General features: G+C 56.3%; 1 protein-coding gene across 2 annotated transcripts in view; it reads right to left on the bottom strand.

Moving 5' to 3' along the window:
- Window positions 1–27,010, bottom strand: part of KIF21B (kinesin family member 21B) — a gene marked incomplete at both ends in the record, with an annotated part of 45,363 nt that overhangs the window by 359 nt on the left and 17,994 nt on the right. The window contains 31 exons of one of the 2 annotated variants that reach the window (XM_084220699.1): window positions 924–1,123; window positions 1,581–1,751; window positions 2,927–3,044; window positions 4,718–4,882; window positions 9,111–9,291; window positions 9,556–9,692; window positions 11,763–11,801; window positions 12,432–12,545; window positions 12,663–12,737; window positions 13,214–13,419; window positions 13,866–13,923; window positions 14,231–14,291; window positions 15,054–15,219; window positions 15,328–15,429; window positions 16,230–16,424; window positions 16,522–16,669; window positions 17,502–17,731; window positions 18,496–18,564; window positions 18,931–19,038; window positions 19,188–19,387; window positions 19,960–20,151; window positions 20,439–20,556; window positions 21,011–21,092; window positions 21,364–21,588; window positions 22,404–22,467; window positions 22,577–22,766; window positions 23,694–23,889; window positions 24,453–24,568; window positions 25,027–25,194; window positions 25,534–25,668; window positions 25,897–26,046. In XM_084220699.1, coding sequence (XP_084076825.1) covers window positions 924–1,123; window positions 1,581–1,751; window positions 2,927–3,044; window positions 4,718–4,882; window positions 9,111–9,291; window positions 9,556–9,692; window positions 11,763–11,801; window positions 12,432–12,545; window positions 12,663–12,737; window positions 13,214–13,419; window positions 13,866–13,923; window positions 14,231–14,291; window positions 15,054–15,219; window positions 15,328–15,429; window positions 16,230–16,424; window positions 16,522–16,669; window positions 17,502–17,731; window positions 18,496–18,564; window positions 18,931–19,038; window positions 19,188–19,387; window positions 19,960–20,151; window positions 20,439–20,556; window positions 21,011–21,092; window positions 21,364–21,588; window positions 22,404–22,467; window positions 22,577–22,766; window positions 23,694–23,889; window positions 24,453–24,568; window positions 25,027–25,194; window positions 25,534–25,668; window positions 25,897–26,046 — 4,379 coding nt within the window. The remainder of the gene's footprint in view (window positions 1–923; window positions 1,124–1,580; window positions 1,752–2,926; window positions 3,045–4,717; window positions 4,883–9,110; window positions 9,292–9,555; window positions 9,693–11,762; window positions 11,802–12,431; window positions 12,546–12,662; window positions 12,738–13,213; window positions 13,420–13,865; window positions 13,924–14,230; window positions 14,292–15,053; window positions 15,220–15,327; window positions 15,430–16,229; window positions 16,425–16,521; window positions 16,670–17,501; window positions 17,732–18,495; window positions 18,565–18,930; window positions 19,039–19,187; window positions 19,388–19,959; window positions 20,152–20,438; window positions 20,557–21,010; window positions 21,093–21,363; window positions 21,589–22,403; window positions 22,468–22,576; window positions 22,767–23,693; window positions 23,890–24,452; window positions 24,569–25,026; window positions 25,195–25,533; window positions 25,669–25,896; window positions 26,047–27,010) is intronic. The other variant, XM_084220700.1, reaches the window with a different exon arrangement.

The following is a 27,010-nucleotide window of genomic DNA, read 5'->3' as shown; positions in this document are numbered from 1 at the left end:
GGGAGCTGCTTTGCTCCTGGGGCATGGGCTGATTTGAGGGTGGCTGCTGACTCCCAACCCACTATCCATGCAAAGGCACGGGCAGGCCATGGCTTCCCACTGAGTTGCCAAAGTAGATGTGGGCACTTGGCGAGGAAAAAAAACCAAAAAGAAGTGAAACCAAGGCAGGGGCATGACTGGGCCAAGGGGGTGAGTCCATTCTAACAAAGACTTATCAAGTGGGGAAAAACTCAGAATAGTTTCATACCGTGAAGAAGCAGCTCAGACCAGAGAAAAAAGGGGGGAAGGGAAAGAGAGAGAGGAGCAAAAGCAACAGTGAGAGGAACAGAGGGAGGGAAAGATGGAGAGAAAAGGGAAGGAGAGACAGAAGAGGAGCATATGAGCAAGAGAGTCAAAGAGCAGGAGGGTCAAGGCAGACTAGTAGCACGGCCCTTTATGGCAAGGACGCGTCGTGGAAGGCAAGGGGTGAGCCCAGGCACGTAATTCCATAACTTTACCCGGCAGTCGCTGTGGCACAGATGGGAGGGGGGGAGAAGGAGAGGCAGAGAGAGACAGAGAAAAAAGGAAGGGAGAAAAGGGACAGGGTCGAAAAGAGGATATCAGAGTCTTGCTGCTGAAGAGCTCCCCGAGAGCAGCAGACAATGCCCAGCCCCGAGGGAGAGGGGTCCCTGCGTGGGGAGTAACCCAGGGCATCACCAGAGCGTGGGCAGGGGGTGGCAAGGGACAGCTCTTGGCACTGCAGTGGGCAGGCCTGGCCGTGGGCAGGCTACAGTGGGCAGAAGGAGATGAAGGAGGGACTAAAAAGCTGCGATCCCCTCCCCGCTCCCTGCTCACCCAGCACCCACCCAGGCCCAGGGGTCACAGCTCAAACCCAGGGCCTCCCCCTTCCCAGGGGCCACGGGGGCAGAACGCTGGGGGCTCACCTGGAGGCAGTGAAGATGTGCTTGGAGTTGGTGCAGATGGCATTGATGGGGCTGTCATGGCCCTTGATCTCCCCGACTGGGGTGAAGTTGTCCACGTTCCAGACTTTGATGACGCCTCCTCGGCAGGCGCTCAGCACCATGGGGCGGCCGGGGATGAAGGCCAGGGCACAGACCCAGTCTTTGTGGGCATTGGGGATTTGCTGGAGGCACAGGCACAGAGCACAGCCATGACCAACCTCATCTGCAGCACCACCAGCAGCCTCATGCACCCATCCTGGGTGGCTGGGTCCTCACTGTCTCAGGGAGCTCAGCTCCTCACTGACACCCCGGGACTGACTGGGACCGGGGAACCAGTTAGGGGCCAAGAGTCTGGGCTCAAAATCATGGCTCAGTTTCTCCCTTGGGCAGGGGACAGCAACCCAGAATTCAGGGTGGAACACAAGCCCCCACACTGCAACTGATGCCTCAGCCTGCCTGAAGGAGAGCCAGCAATCCCAAGCACCCTGCTGGACAAATCATGGGGCACAGCACACCCTCACCCACACATGGCCCAGGACTGGGAGTGCCCTCCCTGGTGAGCTCCACTGGCACCAGGGTCCTGGACAACCCCCCAGGCCCCAGTAACAACCCCCCTCTGCCCTGTGCTCCCCTCCAGACCTGGATAAGTTCTTGCTGCTCCAGATCCCACTTTTTTATGCCGTTGTCCCTGGAGCCACTGAAGAGGACGTCTCCCTGGATGGCCAGGCACTCGATGCCATCGTAGTGAGGGGGCTCGAAGTTGTGAGTGGGGCTGATATTGCCGCCCATGCCCTCCGTGATCTCAAACACCTGGGGAAGAGCGGCAGGTAACAGACCACAGATGGCACTGGGGACTCCCTCCCCTGGGGAGTTTGGCCACCACCCTCTGTGTCCCAGGCTCAGGGCACCTAGAGTGATGCTGGAAATGGGACTGGGCACTGGCTGCTGGAGGCTTTTGGGGCTGAGGGTCCTGCCACAAGCAGAGATCTGCCAGGAGGGACAGCCCCACTCTGCTGCATTTTACTCATGGTGAGCTTTCACACTGCTCTGGAGCCACACTGACAGCTGAGGGGGATCCTGTCTCACCATCTCACCACCCCTCCTCACTTCCCTGGGGACAGCCCTAATTCAACCTGCTAAAACCTGAAAGGAAGGGACAGGCTCCTGCTGTGCTGCAGCTGTGACTCAGCAGGCAAAAGGCATCTTTATTGGGGGGTATTATCGAGCAGAACAGGGTGAACTGCTCATCTGGGTCAGCCCTCACATGCAAATTCCAGCCAGAGAGTCTGATGCATGAGAGGAATGCAACAACTTCTCCAAAGGTACACTGTGGACCAAGCAAAAGGCAAGATTTGGGAAAAGGGAACAAGTGAAAACCTCACATGCAGAGGTGAAAACAGAATCTGGGCTCAGCTGTCAGGAGAAGAGTGAGGGGTTGCCAATATCTGAGCTTCCCTACAGGACTTTAAAAATGTGAGTGTTAAAGTGGTAGGTGCTGCTGCCTATCTCTTGTCCCCAGCAAGCCTCTCCTGTTGAAAGGCAGGCTGAATTAACATTCAGGCAGTGCAGTCAAACCTCCACTGAACACTCACCACTGCTGCCTCAGTGATAGAGGCAAGAAAGGCTCTTTTGGAAGGTTTTAGTCCAGCAGGGTAACACAGTCCATGAAGGACAAACCCAGGGAAAGAGGAAGAACCACGAGGGGCAGACACCTGATAAAGGGGAAGGGGTGGGGGGCAGAGGGGCCTGGCCACCAGGGGTAGGGAGGTGGCCACCAGGGGTACCAAGCCAGTGACAGGGGATGGGGAAACCCGAGGAAGTTGTGACACCAAGTCCATGGGGAAGACTGTTTTTGCCTTTGGGAGGGATGACTCTGTGGTAAGTAGTGAATGTTTCCAGGGCTGAGGGCTCGGGGATTGAGCAAGGGGGGAGAGTTCATGGGATGCTCCAGGACTCGGGGTGCTGCTCCCCAAGGAGCAGAGTACCTTGACGTAGTGATCTTTGGAGCCTGTGACCACCAGGTCGTGGTTGCTCGCAGTCTGGTTCACTGTCAGGCACATCACGGGCCCGATGTGGCCACTCAGCTTCCCCACGGGCTGCAGCCTGCCAGGGGAGCAAGGGCACAGCTCAGCCCCTGCTTGTGCTGGGGCTCCTGCCAAGGGCCCTCCCACCCTGGCTGCCCCAGCCGGGGCTGCTCCCTCGGGGGGAGAGGGGGCAGAGGAGCCCATAGCCCGTGATCCAGGGGAGGAGGGCAGCCAAGAGTGTGCCAACATCTGGCTGTGCATCCGGAGAGCGTGCCAACATCTGGCTGCGCATCCGGAGAGCGTGCCAACATCTGGCTGCACATCCTGAGTGTGCCAACATCTGGCTGTACAGCCTGAGAGTGTGCCAACATCTGGCTGTACAGCCTGAGAGTGTGTCAACATCTGGCTGCAGAGCCCAGGCTACAGCACAGAATACCTGGCCTGGGCAGGTAGGAGGACCAGGGGACACCAGGGCCCTGCTGCTCATCCCACTTTTGTCTTTTCCCTTCTGCTGAGCTCTGCCCAGTGCACTGACAAACCCCCACCTCACACAGCTCTGGTGCTGCTCATCACCCCTTGGGTCACAGCTGTAAATCTTAAATCTTAAGAATTTTTTTAAATTTATTTTAATCTTAAAGTAAGATGTATGATCTTAAAAAAAAATCCTAATTTTTTAAAAATTTAAAAACTTAGATTTTAAATTTTAAAATCTTAAATTAATCTTTAATAAATTAAGATTTATGATCTTAAAAAAATCTTAAATTTTAAAAAGTTTAAAATCGTAAATTTAAAAAAAATTAAATTTCAATCTTAAATCTTAAAATATCTTAATCTTTAATTCTTAAATTAAGACTTATGATCTTAAAAAATCTTATATTTTTAAAAATTGAAAATCTTAAATGTTAAAAATCTTAAGATTTAAGAAAATCTTAAATTTAAAAAATAAAAGTATTTAAGAAAATCTTAAAAAATCTTTAACATTTTTTTAAACCAAAACCACTACAACCCCATAGGAAAGCATCCTGAAAATCCTTATTCCAGGCAACTTCTGCTGTGGAAAAGGCTTTCATTTCCCCCAGGGGACCATTTCATTTTGCCCCAGGGGGACCATTTCATTTCCCCCAGGGTGATAATTTCATTTCCCCCCAGGGTGATAATTTCATTTCTCCCCAGGGAATCATTTCATTTCCCCCAGGGTGATAATTTCATTTCCCCCCAGGGTGATAATTTCATTCCCCCCAGGGTGATAATTTCATTTCCCCCAGGGTGATCATTTCATTTCCCCCAGGGGGATCATTTTCCCCAGGGTGATCATTTCATTTCACCCCAGGGGGATAATTTAATTTTCCCCAGGGTGATCATTTCATTTCCCCCAAGGGATCATTTCATTTCCCCCAGGGTGATCATTTCATTTTCCCCCAGGGGATCATTTCATTTCTCCCCAGGGTGATCATTTCATTTCCCCCAGGGTGATCATTTCATTTCCCCCAGCAGGATCATTTCATTCCCCCCAGGGTGATCATTTCATTTCCCCCAGGGGGGATCATTTCATTTTCCCCCAGGGTGATCATTTCATTTTCCCCCAGGGGATCATTTCATTTCCCCCAGGGTGATCATTTCATTTCCCCCAGGGTGATCATTTCATTCCCCCCAGGGTGATCATTTCACTTCCCCCAGGGTGATCATTTCAGTTCCCCCAGGGTGATCATTTCACTTCCCCCAGGGGATGACTGCAGGCTGCCCTGCCCTGACCTGCTGAGCTCCCAGACGCGCACGGCGTTGCCGGCGGCCGCGTAGAGCGCGGTGCCCGAGGGGTTGAGCGCGATCTGGTTGATCTGGTGCTCGCCCTGCACGCTGGTGACCGTGCGGCTGCTGGTCCCGGCACACGCGTCCCCAGAGATCACCTGGCCAGACGACCTGAAGAGGGAGAGGGCAAAGGGGTGATGGATCGTACCTGCTGGGGGGAATCAGCGTTGACTCCATGATTGCAGGAGGCTGATCAATCACACAATCACCAGGTTGGAAGGGACCCCAAAGATCATCGAGTCCAGCCTGTTCCCTGACACCTCAGCTCAACCCTGGCACCCAGTGCCACATCCAGGCTTTGTTAAACACACACAGGGATGGGGACTACACCACCTCCCCAAGCAGCCATTCCAAAACTTTATCACTCTTTCTGTAAAAAACTTTTTCCTGATATCCAAACTAAATTTCCCTTGACACAGCTGGAGACTGTGACCTCTGGTTCTGTCAGTGCTGCCTGGAGAAAGAGCCCAGCCCCAGCTGAGCACAGGCATCTTTCAGGAGCTGTAGAGAGTGATAAGGTCACCCCCGAGTCTCCTTTTCTCCAGGCTGAGCACCCCCAGCACCCTCAGTGGTTCCTCACAGGGTTTGTGTTCCCAGCCCCTCTCCAGCCTCGTTGCCCCCTCTGGATGTGCTCGAGCATCTCAACGTCCTTCCCAACCTGAGAGCCCAGAACTGGACACAGCACTCCAGGTGAGCCTTCACCAGTGCCCAGGGCAGGGCAGAATGACCTCCCTGCTCCTGCTGGCCACACCATTCCTGGTCCAGGCCAGGAGCCATTGGCCTTCCTGGTCACCAGGGCACACTGCTGGCTCCTGTTCAGCCAGCTGTTGACCAGCACCCCCAGGTCCCTTTCTGCCTGGGCACTGTCCAGCCACTCTGTCCCCAGCCTATAACTTTATTGTACTATCCTATACTATGTGGCTGTGTTTCTCTTCACAGAGAAAAGCAAGGCACAATTTTTCCCAAGGATCTTCTGGGAAAGGCAGAGAGAATCCTCAGAGAAGAGAAAAATAATTCTTATCTCTCTTCTCTGCTCCTGTTGTTTTCCACATGTGGAATGTGCCAGGATACTGTTTACCTGAAGGAATTTGGTAATTGGATTCTGCTGAGGATTGCTTTGTTTCCTTGGCCAATCACACAAAGCTGTTGCCTGACTGTCAAGAGACAGTCACAAGTTTTCTTTAGTATTCTTTAGCATTCTTTGTATTATAGATCTAGTATAACACAGTATAATAAAGCAAGTGTCCAGCATTCCAAAGCCTTGGGGTCAGATGTCAATCATTCCTGTGACAGGGGCGCCCTGATATTACCATAACACTATATTATACTATTAAGAGAAATAAACCAATCTGTGGAGACAGATGGGCATGCCAGCCTTCTCCCTTGGAGAGGCATCCTTTGAGTGGGCTCTGATAAGATCTTCTCAAACCCTCCTGGACTGAGAAATCCCCGTGGTCATGGTGAGTTCCCAGCATGCTTTGGAACCCCATGTAGATTTGTTGGGACTGATTGGTTTTCCCCCTTTGTACCACCCCTGATTTCCCCATAAAATCCCAGTTTCTGATCAGTTCATCAGGGAGCTGTTGTCCCTGGCCTCCTTTGCAGGGTGCTGGAATAAAGGCTACCTCTGCAGAATAACCACAGGGTGCTCCTTCTCTTTGTCCCTGTGTTGGCCTGGGGACACCTTGCCAGGCAGAGCTGAAATCCCTGCTCAGAGCTGAGCTGGCTGCCCCTTGCTGAGGTTACCCTGCAGCTGAAGGACTGCCTGAGAGCCCTAGAAAGTTGTGGGACCTCTCTCTGGGAAGGTTGGGGTGTCCAGGTCGAGCCACCAGACCCCCCTTGCAGGCAGTCCAATACAGTTTTGACCTAATTGGTCCTTGAATCCAAAACACCATCACCAGTGGCCAGTTAAGAAATCACTCTTTGGTGAACAAATCTCCATAACACATTCCACCTGTGCACAATGACAGGTGCAGCAAGTGGAGATAAGAATTGTTTCTCATTCTTTTCTCTGAGCTTTCTCACAGCTTCCCAGGAAAATCCTGGGAGAGCTATGTCTCTCTGTTCAGAAGATATGTGATTACTACAGGTGATGTCTTGTCAAGGCTGAACAGAGCCTAGAACAGAGACTAGCCAGAGCTAAAGAATAAAGTAGGGATTTATTAGGAGGCCTCAATGGATCCACCTTGGGCAGCACAAGAGCCCAGCAATTTACATTTTGTCTGGGGCAGAGCAATCTTATAGAAATACCACTACTATGGTAGAATTGTGCCTAAAGACAAACCCTTTTATTCTCTATTGCAGCTTTTTCAATACTCAAGGCACTTAGTATAAGTTTCTACTAAAAGCTAAAATCTGTATCCTAAATCTATATTTCTATTTTACTTTGTAGCTTTAAATATCTCAGTTTCTCCAGGGGTTTCAGTTCAATCCTTGTGCTTAGATTTGCCTCCAGGCCTGTGCCCTGAGGGACTTGTATTCCAACACCAGCCAGGGCCACACCCCAGGTGAACCAAAACCTGTCACAAAATAGACAACAGGTCACGGGGTCTCTCACTTTTTAAAGTTCTGCTCCATTTGCATATCAGAGTTAATGATCCAATTACAGCCCCAGCCCATGCAGTCCCATCCTTGTTTTTCTCTCTTCATTCCACGTTGTTTGTGCTCTTGGGCCTGAGATTTGGATAATTTGTCCTTGGTCCCCAGCTAGAGAAGGAATTGTTTTGTCTCCCTACTCTGTGAACAGAGCTCACCATCCCCTCATATGAAGACCCACACACTAAAGCAGCACAGAACCTGAAAAACAGAAAAGCCAAAACCTGAGGCTCTCATCAGGGAGGATGAGACCAGAGCCACTGAGGAACCACAGGGTTGGCTCCAGGCTGGCACAGCTGGGTCCCACACTGAGGAAAGGCCCTGAAGCATCCCTGTCCCTCTGGCCACAGTGGGACCAACAGGAGCCCTGTCCCACAGGCCAGTGCCCAGCCTGCAAAGGCAGCCAGGCATCAGGGTCTGTGCATGACTCAGAGCATCCTGCCCTGGTTTCCAGCTGAGGCCCCTCTGCTCTCCCCCTGTGCCTCTCTGCTTCCCACAGGAAGGGCTGGTGAGTGCTGGCACACAGGGAAGCAGAGGCCTTGGCCTCTGTGCCAAGAGAGAAGCCAAGGCTGCCAGCTGAGGCTGGATGGACAAAGGAGACCTGTGCCAGATCAAGTGGGTAACTCTGACCTACCATCCTGTCCTAACCTCTGAGCCCTACTCCAGACTGGCAGCCACAGCTACAGTCTGTTCCATGCTCCTTTCTGGTCCTCAAACTCCTCACAGAGACCCACATTTCCCACTGAAGAGGCTGCATTTAACCAGCCACTCTGCTCTTTGGGGCTGTGCCCCACCATGGGAGCTGCCAGCACTGACCCTCAACAAGTGCTGGATTCTGCACCTGGGACACAGCAACCCTGGCAGGGAACAGAGGCTGGAGAGCAGCTGGGGGAAGGGACCTGGGCATCCTGGTCAATGTATGTGAGCCAGCAGTGCCCTGGCAGCCAGGAGGGACATCCATGTCCTGGACACACCAAGCACAGCATGGCCAGCTGGGCAAGGGAGGGGATTGTCCTGCCCTGCTCTGCACTGGGGTAGCCTCACCTCAAGCCCTCAGGGCAGTTTTGAGCACCACGATATAAAAAAGACATTAAGCCATTGGAGAGCATGCTAAGGATGGCCATGAGAATGGTGAAGGGTCTGGAGGAGAAGCCTCATGAGGGACAGCTGAGGTCACTTGGTTTGTTCAACCTAGAGGAGACTGAGGGGAGACATCACTGGAGTCTTCAACATCCTCATGAGGGGCAGCAGAGGGACAGGCACTGATCTCTTTCCTCTCATGACAAGTGACAGGACTCACAGGAATGGCTGGAGACGTTTAGGTTGGATGTCAGGAAAAGGTTCTTCCCCCAGAGGGTGCTGGGGCACTGAACAGGCTCCCCAGGAAGTGGGCGCAGCTCCGAGCCTGTCTGAGCTCAAGAAGTGTTTGGACAATGCTCCCAGGCACAGGGCAGGATTGTTGGTGTGTCCTTCCCAAGGCCAGGAGGTGGACTTGATGACCCTGATGGGTCCTTTCCAACTCAGATTTCTGTGATTTTATGACCCTGAGTCTTTGCTGCAGGAGTCCCCATGAGTTCCCTCACCCCAACCTCTCCCAGCCTCCCTGTTCCCTCAGGAAGCAGCACTCCAAACTGGCACTAAGGAGCTGTATCTGGCCATGTCCCCAGCCCCTGTAGGTTCTGGAAATGGCTTCTGCAGAGCCAGGGAAGCCCAGAGTGCCCCGTGTGCCCCGAGCTGCACGTACGTGAGGGTGCGGACGCAGCGGGCGGAGTCGCGGATGTCCCACACCTTGATGTACGACGTGGCCACGGTGAACACCAGCCCCGTGTGGCTGCAGTACTTGATGGACACCACGTTGTTGGGGTGGCCCTTGAGAGAGGCGATTTCCTGGCCTGTCACCAGGTTCCACATTTTGCAGCTGCGGTCTGTGGGAGGAAGAACACGCCCAAGAGGGTTGGGGGTGTCTCCTCCGAGGGCGTGGTGGCCTGGGGACAATATTCCCTCTGAGCATGTCCCCCCACCCACAGGGCCAGGGGAAAGGAGGCAGCCAGCTCCAGCACAGGGGCAGGACAGGGCTCAACACTGTAGACAGGGACTATCCCTGTAATGCCCAACACTTCCCATGCTCCCAATGCCAGCCTGCTCCCACAGCAGCTGCATCCTGCCTGCCCCCTCTGCCCATCACCCACCTTTGGAGCCGGTGAAGAGCAGCTCATCAGTGGCATCCAGGCAGAGCACAGGCTTGGTGTGTCCCTCTGCCACTGAGACACACTGCAGAGGGGCTGTCCGGGCATTCTTGGTGCCACCCACCGGGTTGATGATGCCCCTTCACAGGAGAGAGAGAACAGGTACAGTGCAGGGTGGACAGGCCCGTGCCCACAGCCCCAGGGCATGGAAGAACATGAGCTGGCTCACACCAAGCATCTCCCACTGCCCAGCACTGAGACAGGCTGCTCCCCCTGAAGGTGGCCTGTCTGAGGTCTCTGTGGAAACCCCAGAATGTCCCCATGGGCACCCCCTGCCCACCTCTGCCCCTGCCCTTAGACAGGGAAGGGGGGAGGCTGCCCAGTGACCTCTGCTATCCCTCCAAACCTCTCCTGCCTCACCAGCACAGACCCAGCACAGTCCAGGAGACTCAGCTCCTTGGCCTGAGGTCCATTTTGGGGCAAGCTGTGCCCTCTCCAGCCTGAAGCTGAAGCTCTGCTGGGATAATGTTTCAGAGTTCCAGTATCAGCACCCCCATCCCTTGAGGGCTGTCACCCTTTGGCTGGTGACATTTGAAGAGAGGGCCTTGCTCCTTCACACAGATGACAAGGGTGACAAAGGGCAGCACCAGCATCTGCCCCCCACATCCCTGCTGCAATGGCTGTTCCGGATCCCACTGCTGGCTCTGGGCAGGAGAGCACCTACCCCTGCCAAATCTGCTGCCAAGGGACACCGCTCCCTGTCCTGGGGGACATCATCTGCCAATCCCCTCCACTTCAGATATGCTCAGGGGGCTGAGGACCACCAGCCTGACCCTCCCATGCATGACCCCAATGTGCCTGGTCATCAAGCACAGCCACAACACCCAAAGTTGTACTAGTTTCTTCTTACAGGCAGGGAAACTGATGCATGGGGCTAGAGAAGGGCAAGGTTTGCATTAGTTGTGAGGACAAGCACAGGCTCATTAATTGGGTTTGGAAATCACATGCATGTGATGTTCCTCAGCTGTGCCCTTATCAAAGCCAAGCCAACAGCCTTCCCCCTACCCCCAGTGCTTCCACCAGCCTCAAAGCAACACTGAATCCAAGGGGAAATCCCTGCACTGCATCTTCCATGGACTTCGAGTGGCTCCCTGACTACAAACTGCCCAGGGTGACCCTCTCAGACTGGTCTGGTGTCACTTCCCCAGTGACAGGGGGCCTGCAGGAGCTCAGGGCACAGGCAGAGGGAGGGGACACCTGGGTGCTGGACAGCTGATATGGAATCATGGAATGATTTGGGTTGGAAGGGACTTTAGACACCATCTCATTCCATGTCCATGCCATGAGCAGGGACACCTTCCACTAGACCAGGTGGCTCCAAGCCTCATCCAACCTGGCCTTGGACACTTCCAGGGATGGGGCAGCTACAGCTGCTCTGGGCACCCTGTGCCAGGGCCTCACCATCCTCACAGGGAAGAATTCCTTCCTAACATCTAGTCCAAATCTCTCCTCTTTCAGTTTTAAACTGTTCCCCCTTCTCCTGTCACTATCTGCCCATGTAAAAAGTTGCTCTCCCTCTTTGTAACAAGCCCCTTTAGGCACTGGAAGGCTGAAATGTTCCTAAAGGATGGGGCAAATGTGGCCCTTGCTCTGGGAAACCTCTGCAGTGGTGGATGCAGGGAGGGAAGCCCAGGAGAACCTTAACGCCAAGGCTGAGCTCTGCACCACAATCTGACTTGCCTTCTTTAGGGAAGACACTGACCTTTTCCAACTCAGCACCAGGGAAGCACAACCAGGCACGAGGTGAACCTGAGATAACTGCCTGGAAGAAGCCTGCACAAAGGATGTACTGCAAGCACCCTTCCCCATCATCTCACCATCCTGCTGGAGAGCTGGGGAAGGGGTGGGACGTGGTGGCCTCATGCTGGCAAGATACCATCAGAGCTGGAGGAGAACATGCTGCCAACCCAAAGCAGCCAGCACCCAGCAGTGAGCCCAGCACCACGTACCAGGGGCTAATCCAAGCAGGAACAGCTTGAACTGACAGCATCAGGCACCAGAGGTGGCATGCCAGGGGGGACAGACACACAAGCTGGGATGGGGGGAGAGCAGCAAGCTGCAGGCAGAGCATGCAGGGACAGGGAGAGCAGGCATCTGACAGAGAGAAGGAGGAGCAGAGGAAGGGATAATAAATAGAAAGTTGTCTATACCTCAGCACCTCCGAGACAGAGGAATCGCTGTCATCAGACCTAGGGGCAGAAAATTAGCAGGATTATGGGAGAGAAAACCCAGACTAGAGAAGGCAGCAGTGGAGTCAGAGGTGGAAGATTGTTATTGCATCCAAGCCAGTGTAGGACAGAGAGAAGGAGTGGAGGGAGGGAGAAGGAGAAGCACACATGGAGAACCAAGGGAGAGCAGAAGAGCAGAAGGGCATGTGAGGATCAGACAGCAGGTCTGCAGGTCTCCATCAGGGAACACCAGCGCTGCTAGCAAGCCCAGAGCAGCACCTGACCTGCTGCCAGGAGAGGCTGGAGCAGCATTTGTGGCTGGATGTCAGTCCATCAGCTTCCTCTGAGCCCTCATCCCCTCACCCCATCCTGCTCCCTCGTCTTTCCAGGGGGTCCAAGTCTGGTACCACCCTGTCTCCAGGCAGAGGCCAGGACAGTGAGCTCAGAGGGGGCACAGTGGGCAGCAGCACAGCCCTGGCACAGCTGCTCCATCACAGGGAGAAGCAGGGAGCTGAAGTGGTGACAGGACGCTGGCTGGAGCCAATCCAAGCCCTGGTGTTGCTATATACCCCCACAGGACTCAGTACAGGCCGTGTGCTATCCTGGTCTGGGTTCCCCTTGCTCAGACACTCTCACCCCAGCAGGACTCACTTGTCCAAGGCAGATCCCTGGCTCTGGGTGCTCGTGAGACGGGAGAAGACGTTGCGGTCGTTGCGTGGACGGGTGGGTGGGGAGGAGGGTGGTGTGAAGCCAATGTCTGCAGGCCTGAGCCAAAGGATCAGAGGGACACGTGACTTGGGAACTGCTCACCTGGCTGGGCCCAGAAAGAATCCTGGGCCACACAGCCCCCTCTGCCCATGTCACTGCTTCTCCCAGGCTCACCTGGCAGGTTGCCCACGGTCGTAGGATTTCCGCCGTGTCAGGGGCGAAGTGTCTGAGCCCCGGGACTGCCTGGGACTGCAGCAAATGAACAAAGCAGAGTGGGTGCCTGCCCTGCCCCAGGATCCCTCCACAACGAACACCTCTGTCCTCCCCCAGAAGAGCAAACAAGAGATTGGGCTGGAGTCACACTCTCATGGCAGCCCACAAGTGCAGAGGCTTTTGGCAGCCCAAGACACCTTAAAAGGCTGATAACCCAGAGCAGGGAGTTGGGGAGACTTGTGGTCCTTCCCCCTGCCTCTGAAGTATCCCCTCTCCATCTCCCCCCTTCCTTCCCTGCTTCTGAAGTATCCTCCTCTCCATCTGCAGAGGACACCAACATACTCCTACACCCTCCAAGCCCCGCTGAGGAAATTCCCCACGGCATGCTATAGCCAAGCATGGACAGATGCAGGATTGGGCTCCCCTCACCCCTCTGCACCTCCACAGGCCAGGCACAGCTTCCCCAGGCCCATGTCCCTTGAGCCTCCCAGCCACTGGCGGCCCATGCTCACAAGGTGCTGCCTCGGGTGGGCAGGCTGATGGTGCGCGACACCTTCTCCTTGTAATAGGGGTCCCGGATGGAGAAGCCGATCCCATCCTCCTTGATCTCCATCAGGGACGCCAAGGACTTGGTGATGTTCTTGGTGGACACGTCCAGCGTGGGTCCCAGACACTCAGCTGACACTGCCTTCATCTGCCCCGAAAGCTTGGGCTCTCCCTAGAGCAGGGCAGAGGGCTCAGGGCGGGCACACGGGGGGCAGTGGGAGCAGCCAGCAATGGGGGCTGGAAGAGTTTGTGCTCACTGGCCACAAACCAGCTCCCCCACGTCCCACTGGGATGCCCCTCACAGCCAGCTCTCCAGCAAACGTGACAGCCTGACAGAACAGTGGCTGCTTTCCTCCATGGGGACACCCTCAGTGCCACTCAGATTTGGAAGGTACTGCCTGGTGTGCTGGGTGCTTCCCAAGTCTCTGCTGCTCCAGGACAGGACCACTGCACCAAGAGACCTTGGTTCTGCCCATCCAAAAAGCAGCCATACTTCCTTATGCCAAGCCTGGCTCCCCAAGGTTCAGACTGCAGAGCAGAGGCCTGAAGCATCACTGAACATCCCTCCATCCCTCCTCCCAGTCTCTGTGACCAGGCCACACAAAAAGGCCAACTAACCTTGAACTTGAAGTCATCCTGGCTTGCTGAGCCCTTCATGGTGAAAGACTGGGAGATGCTGCAAGGGGAAAGGAGCAAAGATGGATCTTCAGTGCCAAACTCTCTTGAGAAAGCTGGTGCCACTGCTCCACCAGACTCCTTGGGTCACCCTCTGCTCCCCAGCAGCCCATCTCCAAGGAATGACCAAGCCTTCACTCCCTGCTCGTATCCAAGAGACATCCTGCTCCTCCCACCAAGGGCTGGGCACCATAGAAAAGCTCAGGTGGGGCTTTGTTCATGTATGTCCCTCTATGAGGTCCATGAAGGGCATCAGGCATTGTGCCCCAGCCACCACCACCTCAGGCAGTGCCAGGCTGGGTGCTCACCTCCCATCTGAGGCCAGGCTGAACTCTGAAACTTCCTCATCTGTGCTGGTGTAGCCATTCTCTGTCAGACGGAGACAGTACATCAGCAGAGGGGGCCCAGAGAGGACCCCACTGCCACCAGCCCCCTCCAAACCCTGCAGCAGAGGGGCAGCCCAGGGAGGTGTGGGGGGTGACCTTGTCCCTGTTATCCATTGCCAAAAGGGCATGGGGCATGACCCAGTCCTTGTCCCTGTTATCCATGGCCAGGAGGGCATGGGGGGTGACCCAGTCCTTGTCCCTGTTATCCATGGCCAGGAAGGTCTGGGGTGGTGACCCAGTCCTTGTCCCTGTTATCCATGGCCAGAAGGGCATTGGGAGTGACCAAGTCCTTGTCCCTGTTATCCATGGCCAGGGAGGTGTCGGGGCGTGACCCAGTCCTTGTCCCTGCTATACATGGCCAAAAGGGCATGGGGGATGACCCAGTCCTTGTCCCTGTTATCCATGGCCAGGAGGGCATGGGGGATGACCCAGTCCTTGTCCCTGTTATCCATGGCCAGGAGGGCATGGGGGGTGACCCAGTCCTTGTCCCTGTTATCCATGGCCAGGAGGGCATGGGGGGTGACCCAGTCCTTGTCCCTGTTATCCACGGCCAGGAGGGCATGGGGGGTGACCCAGTCCTTGTCCCTGTTATCCATGACCAGGGCACACACTCCCACCCACCATGGCCCTTGGGCAGGGTCCCAGCCACAGCACCTCCAGGTGCTTTCTGGAGGCCCAGTACAGGTGGGCACCCAGCCCACAGGCAGCACACCTGGCCTGAAGATGCACCTGCCTCAGGCCCCACCTTGCTGGACGTTGTGGATCAGTGCCTGCAGCTCGGGGTGTGACTCAGCCTTCTCCCTCAGGGCATCCAGCAGGGCGTGGTTCTGTGAGGAGCTGGCCACGTCTGTCTGCCGCAGGCGCCCCTCCAGCAGCCGGATCTGGGCCTCCTTCTGGGCCACCTGCAACCCCTGTGCAAGCAATGCTGGAACTCAGGCAAGGTCCTGGCCACCAGGTCCCCACCCTGGCACCCAGAAAGAAACCCTGTCACACATGCCCAGCCCAGCCCTGCCCCACACCTTGTCGATGGAGGCTTTCAGGAAGTTGTCCAGCAGCAGCCGGGCTTCGGCCAGGGAGCAGGAGCTGATCACCACCGAGGTGTCCGTGGAGTCCAGCTCCTCCTGAAACACACAGAGACAAGGGCTGGATGCAGCAGAGTAGCTTTGCTGCTGGATGGGCCTCCGTGGCAAGCACAGCACTTCCATCACCCTGCAAGCACTGCCCAGTCCAACTCTCACCCTCCCCAGTCTGCCCAGTGGCTACTGGGGAGATCCAGCCATGGGACTGTCCAGTGCTGAAGGGTTTATATACTGCTACAGAAATTCTGGTTCCAACACAAAACTAGACACTGAACAGACACCAGGCTCACCCAAATCCACAACTCAAAGTGTGAATTAACAGCAGGTCTTCTTCCCTGCTAATCAAGGTGACAGCTGGGGACAAGCCAGGGACAGCACACAGCCTCCACTTCAGGCTGCAGGCATTGAGAGGAGTTGGGAGTTCCCCAGTGGCATGCCCAGTATCACAACTGGACACAAAACCTAGATGGTTTCTGCTGTGAAAAAGGCAATCCTCCTGGGATGCTTCCAATGCATGAAGCAACAACCATGGGTACAAGTGACCACCAGCCCCATGTGTCCCCATGGGCAAATGGGGGCTGCAGGCCCCCTACAATTCCAGGGCAGCAGGACACCAGCAGCCTGTCCATGGACATGCAAGGACCTGCCAGAACTCCTCTATGTAATTAGTCACCTAATGAGAAGTGACTGTGTGGGCGAAGGCCCACCAAGAGTGACAGCTCATAGCACTCTGGGTCCTCTGAGCAGAGCCCAGCCCCAGCTGGCTGTGCCCAAGGATGCTCTTTCCACAGAGGGATGCTCTCATTTTCTCCCTGCCAGCCAGACCCCGTCCTTCTGCCCACCTTGGTCTCCTCAATCTGCATGATGGTGGCCTGGCAGTCGGAAATGCTGTCGTTGATATAGTCAATGTTGGCCCCCAGCACCTCAATCTCCTCGTTCAGCTCTTGTAGACCCTTCTGCTCCTTGGGGCTCTCTGCCTGCAGCTTTGCCCGCTTGCTCAGCAACGCCTCCTGCAGCAGTGATAGCTCCTCACGTTTCTGGGGAAAAGGAAAGGGGGATTAGCACTGTCCACATGGCCACCTCCCTGTCCTGCACCCACCATCCAGCCCTCTCTGTCCCCAGTGCCACAGCCACCTTGATGAGCCTCTCCATGTCTGCCTCTAGGTTGACGATGGTCATTCTCTGCATGACAATGTCGAAGATGCGCCGCTCCAGGGACTGCCACTTGAGGCGGGCAGCCTTGCTGAAGGTCTGGCTCGTCCCCTTCTTGGGGAACTTCTTCCTACAGCCAGAGGGAAGAAGAGGCATTTGGGCAGATGGCCACACCATGCTGGAGAGCTAGGCTTGCCCCAGGATCAGGGATCTGGCTGGCCAGAAACAGAGGATGCATCTGTGTTGTTTCTGCATTGCCCAACTGTAGGAATGTGCTCTCTGTTGACAAACTATCCTTTGTCTCTTTAAAAAGGAAAAAAGCTCAGAAGTTTTTTTCTTCAATTAGGTAAAAAGACATCTCATAGGACCTGGGGGACTTCTCCTCAAACTTAAGGACAGCCAACTGGACAGGAGCCAAAATGTCCCTCCCATGCAATTTACTAGAAAAAGAAGAGAACAAAGAAACAAATCGCTTTTGTGGGGGGTTTTACCAGGAGCAAGAACCTCTTGTATCTGCCTGGGTTTTTCTCTGTAAAGAGTTTTGTTATTTTGCCTTTTATTAAAACTTTTCTGTTTCCAACACTATCACAGAAGCCATCCTGCTATTTTGTGCCTTCTAAGGTAGCTGAGCTATCTTGGTGTGATATAGATCTCCAAGAGCTTATGAGACCTGGCTCGAGGAAACCATATATCACCCAACTTTTCCTCTTAGCAAAGCGGGGCAAGAGGTGAGTCCAGTAGGGTTTGTGCCACAACATTTAATCCTCATGGAAGGCCAGCTTTGAGCTCAGGTGACGGTCACACTCTGCCAGCACAGCTTATCACAGGGTCACTGATTTAACATGGCTCAAGTGAACACTAAGCAGGCACTAAGCTACCCTTCAACCTCCACCACCCGCCAAAAGCCAGGCACGGGGATCCCTGGCATGTCTCACCCCCTCCCACCCAGCCCCTGCCCTGACCTGACAGGCCGAGCCCCATTAATGGAGGATGAGGGGTCTCCCAGAAAGTTGTTGATTTTCCTGTTCCACTGGCGCACGATGCTGGAGACGGAGCGAGCGCCGGACTCGGGCTCGGAGGAGGTGGTGCTGGCCGAGACCTCGGCACCCGAGTCCATCATGGCCGGCTTGGGGCCCGTCCTGCCCGCCACCCGCTCCGACATGGGCTTGGCCAGCCGGCGCAGCGCCGACACCTGCCCGCAGGGAGGACACAACAGAGGGTGTCTGTGCTGTTACATTCTAGTTCAATGGGATGCTCTGTCTCACCCCTTGAAAATGTAGGGTTTATTCCAAGCCTGTGATCCTCCCCTGAAGTATCATGGGTCTGTAATCCCATTGGCACAAGGCTTATTCTGCCCCCACTTTGGATCTCCCTGTCAAGCTGGACGAGGGAGACCAGACTCCCTCTTGACCCTTTTCCTCCTAGGCTCTCCCTCTCTCCCCCTCCCTCCCTCTTCCCCCCTTCTCCCTCAGAAACCATGCTGCTCCCAGGGCTGGGACCCCAATAAACCCTCATTTGATCAGCACCCTCAGAAGCCCTGTGGAGTCTCCTCGCCTGCCTGCTGCTACCAGGGAACACACAGCTTAAGGGGCCCCCAGGGACTCCCACAAACCAACAGCAAATGGTGTCAGCTGGGCAGCCTCAACCAGCCTAAACCCATTGGCATCACCCCCAGGCCCCATGGGTCTGAGAGCATCAAAGCCCAGGGACATTTGTCCTTCATGGAGTTCCCTCTCCCCCCTCACAGCCCACCCCTGCCACCAGGCTCTGCTGCTCAGGATGGGGAACTCTGCTGCTGCCTACATCCATTTCCCACCTGGTTCCTGAGCCACAAACCCTCTCCCTGCCTTTTGGGGACCCCATTCAGCCCTGTCTAAAGATGGGATTTCTCCAAGCACTGGGGCCCAGACCCCGATGGAAGCTGGGGGCTATGTGGAGGAAACCCCCTTTCCTCACCTCCTGGGTTTTCCTCCGCAGCACTATCTCCTGCTGTCGCTTCTGAGATTCCAGAGCCCTGATCTGGAACTGCATGAGTGAGAAAGAAAAAGACACCCCTGAGGTCCAGCCCAGCCCAGTGGTCACAGTCCCAGTGCTTGCTTTGGCACAGTCTCACTCCTAACACTGAGCAGGCTCCCAGCCTTGAGCTGGCTCTGGCTGCATGTTCCCCCCTCCCACAGCATCCCCCAGAATTCCGGCAGGAGCAGCGGGAAGCCTTTGGGAGCCGTTCACCATCACAGAGCTGTGCTCTGTGTGCTCTGCTAGGACTGGGCAGGCTCCAGTGAGGCTTCACCAAGCTTCAAGGTATCTGTGAGCACCTGGAGTGCCCGAGCAGGACAAACACCCCCTCCCCAGCCAGACCAGCCCCCTGCACGGGGCAAGCCAGGCTCTGACCTCCTGCCGGCGCTGCTCCTTCTTGAGCTGCGCGATCTCCCGGTTCCTCTTGGTCTCGGCCAGCCGGCGCCGCTGCTGCTCCTCCCGCATCTGCTTCATCAGCGCCACCTGCAAGGAGGGGCCGCTGTGCCACCGCCCCGGGCCACCACCCTCCCAGCAGACAGCACCCTGCACTTGCCACCAGAGTGCAAATCACTGCTCCAAGCGGGGAGCCGGGCTTGTCCAGGATTCCTCCCTGCCCCGGCACATCCAGGTACCTTTGCCTTCTTCATCTCGGCCACCTCTGCCTGCAGCTTGCGCAGCTCCCGCTCGTAGCGGGACTGGTTCTTGAGCAGGCGGGCGTGCTCCTTCTGGGCTGCCTGCAGCTTCTGCAGGTCCCGGTTCATCTCCTTCAGCCGCTTCTCATAGTCTGCCTTGATCTTGTTGGCTTTCTCCTCCGTGTAGCACTCCATGGTGCCTGGTGGGTGGGGACAGAGCTCACAAGGGGCCCGCACCCCGGGATCCTCCTGTACCCACAGACCTGCCTGGAGGCACCAAGCACTGCATCCCTCCCCGTCCTATCTGAGCCCCCCTCACCCATCAGGAACTGGGCTGTGTCTGGGAATACCCACTGGAAAAGCTCAGCACAGAGTGGAGATACAGGGCTGGCCTGAGCAGAGCTGCAGACTGGGACACACAGCCACACACGGGGGTGACCCTGCCCTGTTTAAGCCTGGAGATCAGCCACACCACTGGGTCTTTTGCCCCTCAGTTTCCCCAGGAGTCCCCCCAGCTCATGAAGTGGTGCTCAAGGCTGGAAGAGGCTTTGCCCCTTCTGCAGCACCAGCAGGGTCCAGAGCTGTGCAGCTAACTGATGCTGCTCTCATGGCAAGACAAGCAGAGTCTTGGGAGTGCCAGGGATTCAAGGAGAAGCAGGGGGATGACAAAGCTCTACCAGAGCAAGGCGTGGATGCTTTGACTTAGAGTTAGCTGGGCTTGAGCTGGAACTGGGGACTGAGAATGGGATCCCAAGGGTGAGGCAGTTCTCACTGAGGTTCTGCAGGACCCGGTCCCGCTCCAGCTGCGTGTCCCGAATCTTGTTCTGCAGTAGGATCAGCTTCTCCTCATACTGGTGCTTGAGGGTCTGCAGACGCCTCTGGCTGTTCTCCAGCTCATCAATCAGCTTCTGTTTGATCTCAATCTCACAGGTCAGATCTGCCAGGTCAGCCTGGAAATTCACAGCTGGAGGCAGAGGAGAAAGTCAGGCTGGGAGGCACAGGGAGCATCACTTGCACGGCCCCACTGAGTCACAGCACATGGAGAGGGCAGAGGAGCTGATGGGAACCCCCATTTCTGGGGAGCAGCTGCACCCACAGAGCACTGCAGCAGCCCTGGGGCTCTTCCAAGTCCCACAGAGCAGATGTGGCTGGGGCATGGTGAGCTCTGCCTCCCCAAGAGCAGGGCTCACTGCCAGAGATGCCAGCAAGTGGCCCTCCATGCCCATGGCTGCACACAGATCTCCACTTTACCCTTCTCCTCTGCATCCGAGTCCGAGTCCACCAGGCTCTCTTCACTGGCCGAGTCCTCATCTTCATCCTCGCGCCCATCCTCCTCCTCACAGCCACTCTCATCCTGTTCTTCCTCTTCCTAAGAGATGAGTGCCTAATCTCAGCCAGCAGGATGGTCTGTCCTTCTCCCCACAGCTTCTCCCTCCTCCAAAGCTGAGCTCACCCTACAGCAATGGGCCACAGCCCCCCATTTGGGACTCAGCCTCCCACACAGGATGCCCAGGGGCTGCAGCACCATTTCAGGACCCTCAGCACATCCTGTTGAGAGGAACAGCAATTTGACCCATTCATCCCTTCCTAGCTGACCCCTCTTCATCTATGCTGCTTGAAACCAAGTCCCTAAAAACGTGGACTCCTCGTTCTACCTCCAGGCTGACTGGTGAGTACCCAGCTTTCTCCACGCTCCAGCACGGAGCCCTCAGCAGAGTGACCCTTCCAGCCTGCTTCAGGGCCAGGCTGGCTTGGGCCCTGTCCCATGTGTGCCAATTTCAGTGCTCCACCACCCCCACAGCTTGAGCACGATGCCCACTCACCTCTTCCACCTCATTCTCATCTGTCTCCTCCCCATTGTCCTGCTGCAGTTTCTGCCGCTTCTTAAACGCCTCCTTCTCTGGGCTGGGGGGAACAGAAGGAGGCTGGTGAGTCCCAGCATGAGAGAGGCCAGAAACAGGTTCTGCTGGGCCACCCATCCTCCTGCTTTTGGACTCTTTGGGGAAAAACAGCTTCTGGAATTACGTGATGGGGAACAGGAGACCAAGGGCAGGGCAGGGCTGGGAGGGGAAGGCAGGCTGTGGCAGAGCTGGGGCTGTGGCAGAGCTGGGGGAAGCCGGAGACCCAAGCCCACGGGGACAGACCGAGCCTCCCCCTTGCCAACACCTCCCCTCACCTCTTCCTCTGCTGCCGCCGCTCTTTCTTCTTGAGGCGCTCCAGGTCCTGCTTGGCCCTCCGGAGCACGTCGGAGGCCTCGGTGTCCAGGGGAGCGGCGGGGCTGCAGAGCCCAGCCAGACCTGGACCCGGCGAGGAGCCCACGGGGAACGAGGGCCGGGCGGAGACCCGCGAGAGGCTGCGGCGCAGGGACTCGTTCATGGACTCGCTCTCCAGCAGCTTCGTCCTAGGGAGTGGAAGCAGAGTCAAACAGGGGCCATCCCACTGGCCCTACAGGGAGGGGGGTCTGGCCTGGGTTTAGAATCACAGAGTGGTTTGGGCTGGAAGAGACGCTAAACCTCATCTTGTTCCACATTCCTGCTATGGAAGGGGCAGGGACACCTTCCACTAGACCAGGTCTCTCCAAGCTTCATAGACTTGCAGATATGGGATAACCACCATTCCTTTGGGCAACCTGTGCTACTGCCTCACCACTCTCACAGGGAAGAACTTCCTAACTTCTAATTTAAATTTCTCCACTTCCAGTTTAAAGCCATTCTCTCTTGTGCTATCACTATCTGTCCACGTTAAAAAAAAAAATCCAGCACTCTCCCTATTTCTTATAAGCCTCCTTTAGGCAGTGGAAGGGGTTCTAGGGTCTCCCCAGTGTCTTCTACAGACGGAATATGATGTGCTTGGATGGTGAGGCAGGGACACAGTCACTACTAAGCCATTCTCCCTAACGATGGGTGAGAAAGCCATAGTGCTGCCAGACAGGGTACCAGGATCAAGCAAGAAAGTGGGATGGACCCACCACTGGGAGGCAGCAGTCCCTGGAACACCCCAGGCACTTCAAACAGGACCTCCCCCTCCATCAATGCCCACACCAAGGAAAGCAATAACCAAAGCACTGCCTGGCACCAAGGCTGGGCCCCTTCAACCCTGTGTAGCAGCAGTGCTCACAGTCCACCCCAGCAATGCTGGAGGCACTGAGCTGTGTGAGCCACCCAGCCCCAGCCCCTGGCCCAGGAGCCCAGACTCCCCAGCTGGATGCCTGCTCACCTCAGCTCCTCGATCTCCCGGATGTAGTTCTGGATCAGGGTGCCGATGGCTTCGTTCCCGTCACCTGCAGCGCACAGGCACCGGTGGAGAGAGGCACACACTGCTGTCCCACAGCCCCTGGCCCAGCTGCTGCCTGGGCTGGCCCACCGTGCCACGTAGCAGCCCAGCCCCACCTGCTTTGGCCAGCATCATGTTGGCCTCCTGGCTCATGAGGTAGGTGACCCTGCTGTTGATGGCGTCGATGGCCTCCTGCATGGCCTTGACGCGCATGCGCAGGGCGCTGTTCTCCTTCTGCAGCATGGCGTTCTCCCGGAACAGGTCGCTGTAGCCCTCCGAGCCATCCTCCCCGATCACCCGCTTGCCCTGGGGCACAGGAGGGGAGCCTCTGAGGGCAGGGCAGGCTTGGGACACAGAGACCCACCTGGGACACACAGACCCACCACTGCACCCCTGGGGGCAGCCTCACACAGAGAGCAGGGACAAACCTAGGGACCAGGAGAGCCTGAGCTGAACACGCAGAGGGTGAGAGATGCTTCAGGGCCTCTCCCTGCCTTACCACCCCCAAAACCTGGCCAAGGTCCTGCCTTGACAGGCAGGAGCCGAGACCCTGTTTCTTAAGCCTCTTGATTCCCCCTAGCAGTTTCTCCTAGGAGACAGGGGATGGGAGACAGGAGGGTCTGTCTCAATAAACCTGCCCCAGTTCAAACAAGGAGGGGCCTTTCTGCACCTATCTCTGCCACCTCACCAGGGTTGCTCCATCAGCTGGATTTGCCTTTGGTGGACTTCATTTTCCTCACAGCAGCTTTTGTGTGGTGCTGTGTTTGGGATCTGTGCTGAGAACAGCACTGATCCCACAGGGATGATTTAGCTCCTGCTGAGTCAGGAGCTGCTCTGCCCCTACCAGCGTTGGGCCAGGGGTGCACAAGGAGCTAGGGGGACACAGCCAGGACAGCTGTCTCCCACTCACTGCAGGGATATCCCAAACCACAGGATATGATGCTCAGCATATAAAGCTGGGGGAAGGAAGAAGAAACAGGGCATGGCTGGAGTGTTGTCCCAAGTCACTGTTACACCTGACACAGCTCTGCTGGGCTGGGGATGGCTGAACACCTCCCTGTGATGGGATATGGGTAATGAGTTCCTTAGTTTGCTTTACTTCTTAAACTGTACCTAAACCAAGGAGTTTTCTCACTGTTACTCCCAGCTCTTTCCCCTATCCCACTGGGGGGCAGTGAACAGCTGCCTGCAGTGATTCCCTGGCTGGGTACAGCAGGACATGGCCCCACTCACTGCCTTGTACTCCATGAGCTCCATCTGCAGCCGGGCGATCTCGGCGCGCAGGGCGCTGATCTGCTGGCTCGTCTTGTCCTGGTTCACCACCACCTTGTTCTTGATGTTGCGGGCCCGGTTGGCGTACTTGAGAGTGTTCAGGGTCTCCATGAAGTCCCGGTCAGAGGGGCTCACACAGGCAATCATGATGGTTTGGCTTGGGGATGCAAGGGCAGGGTGAAAGACAGTCCCTGCACAGCTCAGCAGCCCAGCAGGTGCAAACCCAGGACTCAGCACAGACCATGTGCCCCCAGACACCCATCCTGGATGGGAGCCCATCCTGGGCCCTTCTGGGTTTTAAAACAAGGTATGAACTGGGTTCATTCCTCCCAGAGCCTGAGCAGCCAGACCACCCACAAGACCCCTCAAGCACATCACACAGCACTGGGCAAAGGCAGCCCTTCCTCAATGCCTCCCTCTTTGGAGAAGAGACAGGGAATTCAATCCCATTCTGGGCACCAACACTTGCTAAGTCCCAGATCTGTGAGAGCTCAGGAAGGTTTTGCATCAGCTGATTCTGCCAAAGCTGCTAATTGCACCTGAGGCTTATGATGTCTTTACATCTGCTGTGCCTGGAAGAAGGCATCTCTCCCTCACCAGGCAGCCACTGGAGTCCTGAGACAGCTCCTACACAGCTCAGAGCCCCCTCAGGCCCATGGGCAGGGGGACAGCCCCTGCAGCCCCCAGCCCAAGCTCAGCCCCCTCCTAGGACCCCCTTACCTGTTGCCCCCGAGGGAATCCTGCAGCAGGCGGGTGAGCTTGGAGTCACGGTAGGGCACGTGCACAACCTTCTTGCTCTGGTCTCCAAGGGCACTGATGACATTCCCCAAGGCCAGCTACCAACAAAGGGAAGCCCCCCCAGATTCAGCCCTGGCTGAGGATACAGCACATCAGGTCTGGGGCACACACTGTAGCACAGGTTTGGGTTGCACAAGGGGCAGGCGTGGGGCTTCCCTTAGCCTGGGCTGTGCCTCTCTCCATGCTGCACTGAGAAGAAGCATCAAGCCCCAGAGTGGCTTTTTAGCTCTGATCAGCAGATCTCACCCTTTTGGGAGCTGCACCCCTGTGCCCAACTGCACCCCTCCCCACAGCACGAGTCTCCTTTGGCAGCAGAGCTGTGCTCCCACCACTGGCACTGCATGTTCTTGCCATCAGGCAGCACAAACCCCAGCCATGACAGCAGTACCCCAACAGGCCAGGGCAGCTCCAGGCAAGACCCAGAAGTGTCAGAGGCTTCCCCTGGCAGGCCTTGCCCTGCCACCCCCCTGCCCACTAGCTCAGCCCGGTGTCCTACCAGCCCACAGTTGATGGAGATGCCCTCCTTGGCTCTCTCGCCCGTGGCACCCGTCCGCTTCAGCCTCTCCGAGCCAGCCAGGTCCACAAAGTGAAACTTGGCTGTCAAGGTCTCGTACTCAGCAGCGGGTTGGGATCCATCCAGAAGGCTGCTCACCTCCTCATTCACCTGTAGCCAAGGACACACCAGGGGTCAGCTCCCCAGACTGGAGCAGGCAGAGGCTCCCTGGCCTTCACTCAGACGTCAGCCAGAGTCTGAGCATTCACCCTCCATATCCAGCCCCCCAGAGATGGGGACAGCATCCCAAGAGCAGCTTGCTCTGAGCCATCCTGCCTCAGATCAGCTCAGCCTCAGCTGCCACTAAATCCTAATGCAGGCTGTGACTGGAAAGAAAAATCCTTGCTTCTCTTAGACTTCAAACCCTCTCCCCTTCCCAAAGGAACTTCATGCATCACCTGGGTATAAAACCCAAGAACAGCCTGGCCATGAGGCAGGACCACATCTCACCAGCTCTGGGCGGGCACACACTCTTGTCTGGCACAGGTAAATAGTGAAGATGGCATGGGATCTGGAGCTCTGCACGTTCATCTGGGTGCTGGCCGTGGTGCGAGAAAGAGCTCCTTGTTTTAGGCACTGGATCAGCTGCAACAACACCAGGCAGGGAAGGAAACCTTAAAGCACCCTTCTAGGGAGTCAGGACAGACCCAGTGCAGCTCAGTGGACACACTGACCTTTCCCAGAACACCCCCAGGATTGCACTCCCATCCTGGGAGAGACCTCCCCCCACCAAGCTGTCCCTACATAGCACATTCCTGGCCAGTGGCACCCAGCTGCCACCCCTGCTCTGTGTCTGCTCCATCCTGCACCCACCTCATCCTGGGAGCTGATGAGGCGTGACGTGACCCCCGTGGTGTAGATGCTCCCACTGGCATCCTCGTGGATTTTGATGTTGGATTTGCGGTGGCGCGCGTCGGGGTCGCGGGTGCTGTCAAACAGGTCCAGGATCTCCTCGTTGTAGAGCTGGGCAGGGCAGCAGTGGGTGTGGGGTGAGCAGAGGAAGCACGAGGCTGCTCCAGCCTGACACTGCAGGACTGGCAGGAGCTGCCCTGACACTGCAGGACTGGCAGGAGCTGCCCTCTGGCACTGCAGGACTGGCAGGAGCTGCCCTCTGGCACCCTGCTGCCTCTCCCCTGTAGCTGTGTGTGCTCACACTGCCTGCAAGGCTGAGCAGAGGAGCTGGGGTGTGTGCATGTGTACCAGAGGAGGCACAAGCACAGAATTGTGGAACCCTTCAGACTGGAAAAGCCCTCTAAGATCATCAAATCCAACCATTTACCCTGGCACTGCCATGTTCACCACTAAACCATGTCCCCACACATCTTCTGACCACTTCCAGGGATGGTGACTCTACCTCTGCCCTGGGCAGCCTGTGCCAAAGCCACACCACAACTTCAGGGAGGAAATTTTTCCTAATATCCAATCTAAGCCTCAACTGGCACAACTTGAGATTGTTTCCTCTCTTCCTGTTCCTTGTCCCTGGGAGCTTGACCCCCATCCAGCCCCACCTTCCAGTCAGGAAGCTGTAGAGAGAAAGGTCCCCCTGAGCCTCCTCTTCTCCAGGCTGAGCCCCCCAACTCCCTCAGCCAGTCCTCATCCTCATCAAACTGGTGCTCCAGAGCTTGCCATGCAAAGCTCTGAGCTGCAGTCTGGGCTGGTCTCTGCTGCCCAAACCTGTCCAGTTCCTGGTGCACACAAGCAGCTCCACCGAGCAGATGCCCAGGAGCATCCCCTGACCCTCCCAGCCCACCTGGCTACACAAGCCAGTGAAAGCCCACCCTCATCACAGCTCAAGGCATCTCTGTCAGGTGGAATGGGATAACAGGGACCAGGGGGTGCTGAACAAGCAGGAAAGCCCTGCTGCCCCAGAGCTGACTCCATCCATATCCTCACTCTGCAGTCCCCTCAGCCTGGGGTGGAGGGACAC

The sequence above is a fragment of the Fringilla coelebs genome (assembly GCF_963513975.1).
Source record: "Fringilla coelebs genome assembly, chromosome: 23".
In the NCBI taxonomy this organism is placed as follows: domain Eukaryota; kingdom Metazoa; phylum Chordata; class Aves; order Passeriformes; family Fringillidae; genus Fringilla; species Fringilla coelebs.
Note: the sequence above shows the minus strand (reverse complement) of the source record. Positions and strands in the feature narration are given on the sequence as shown.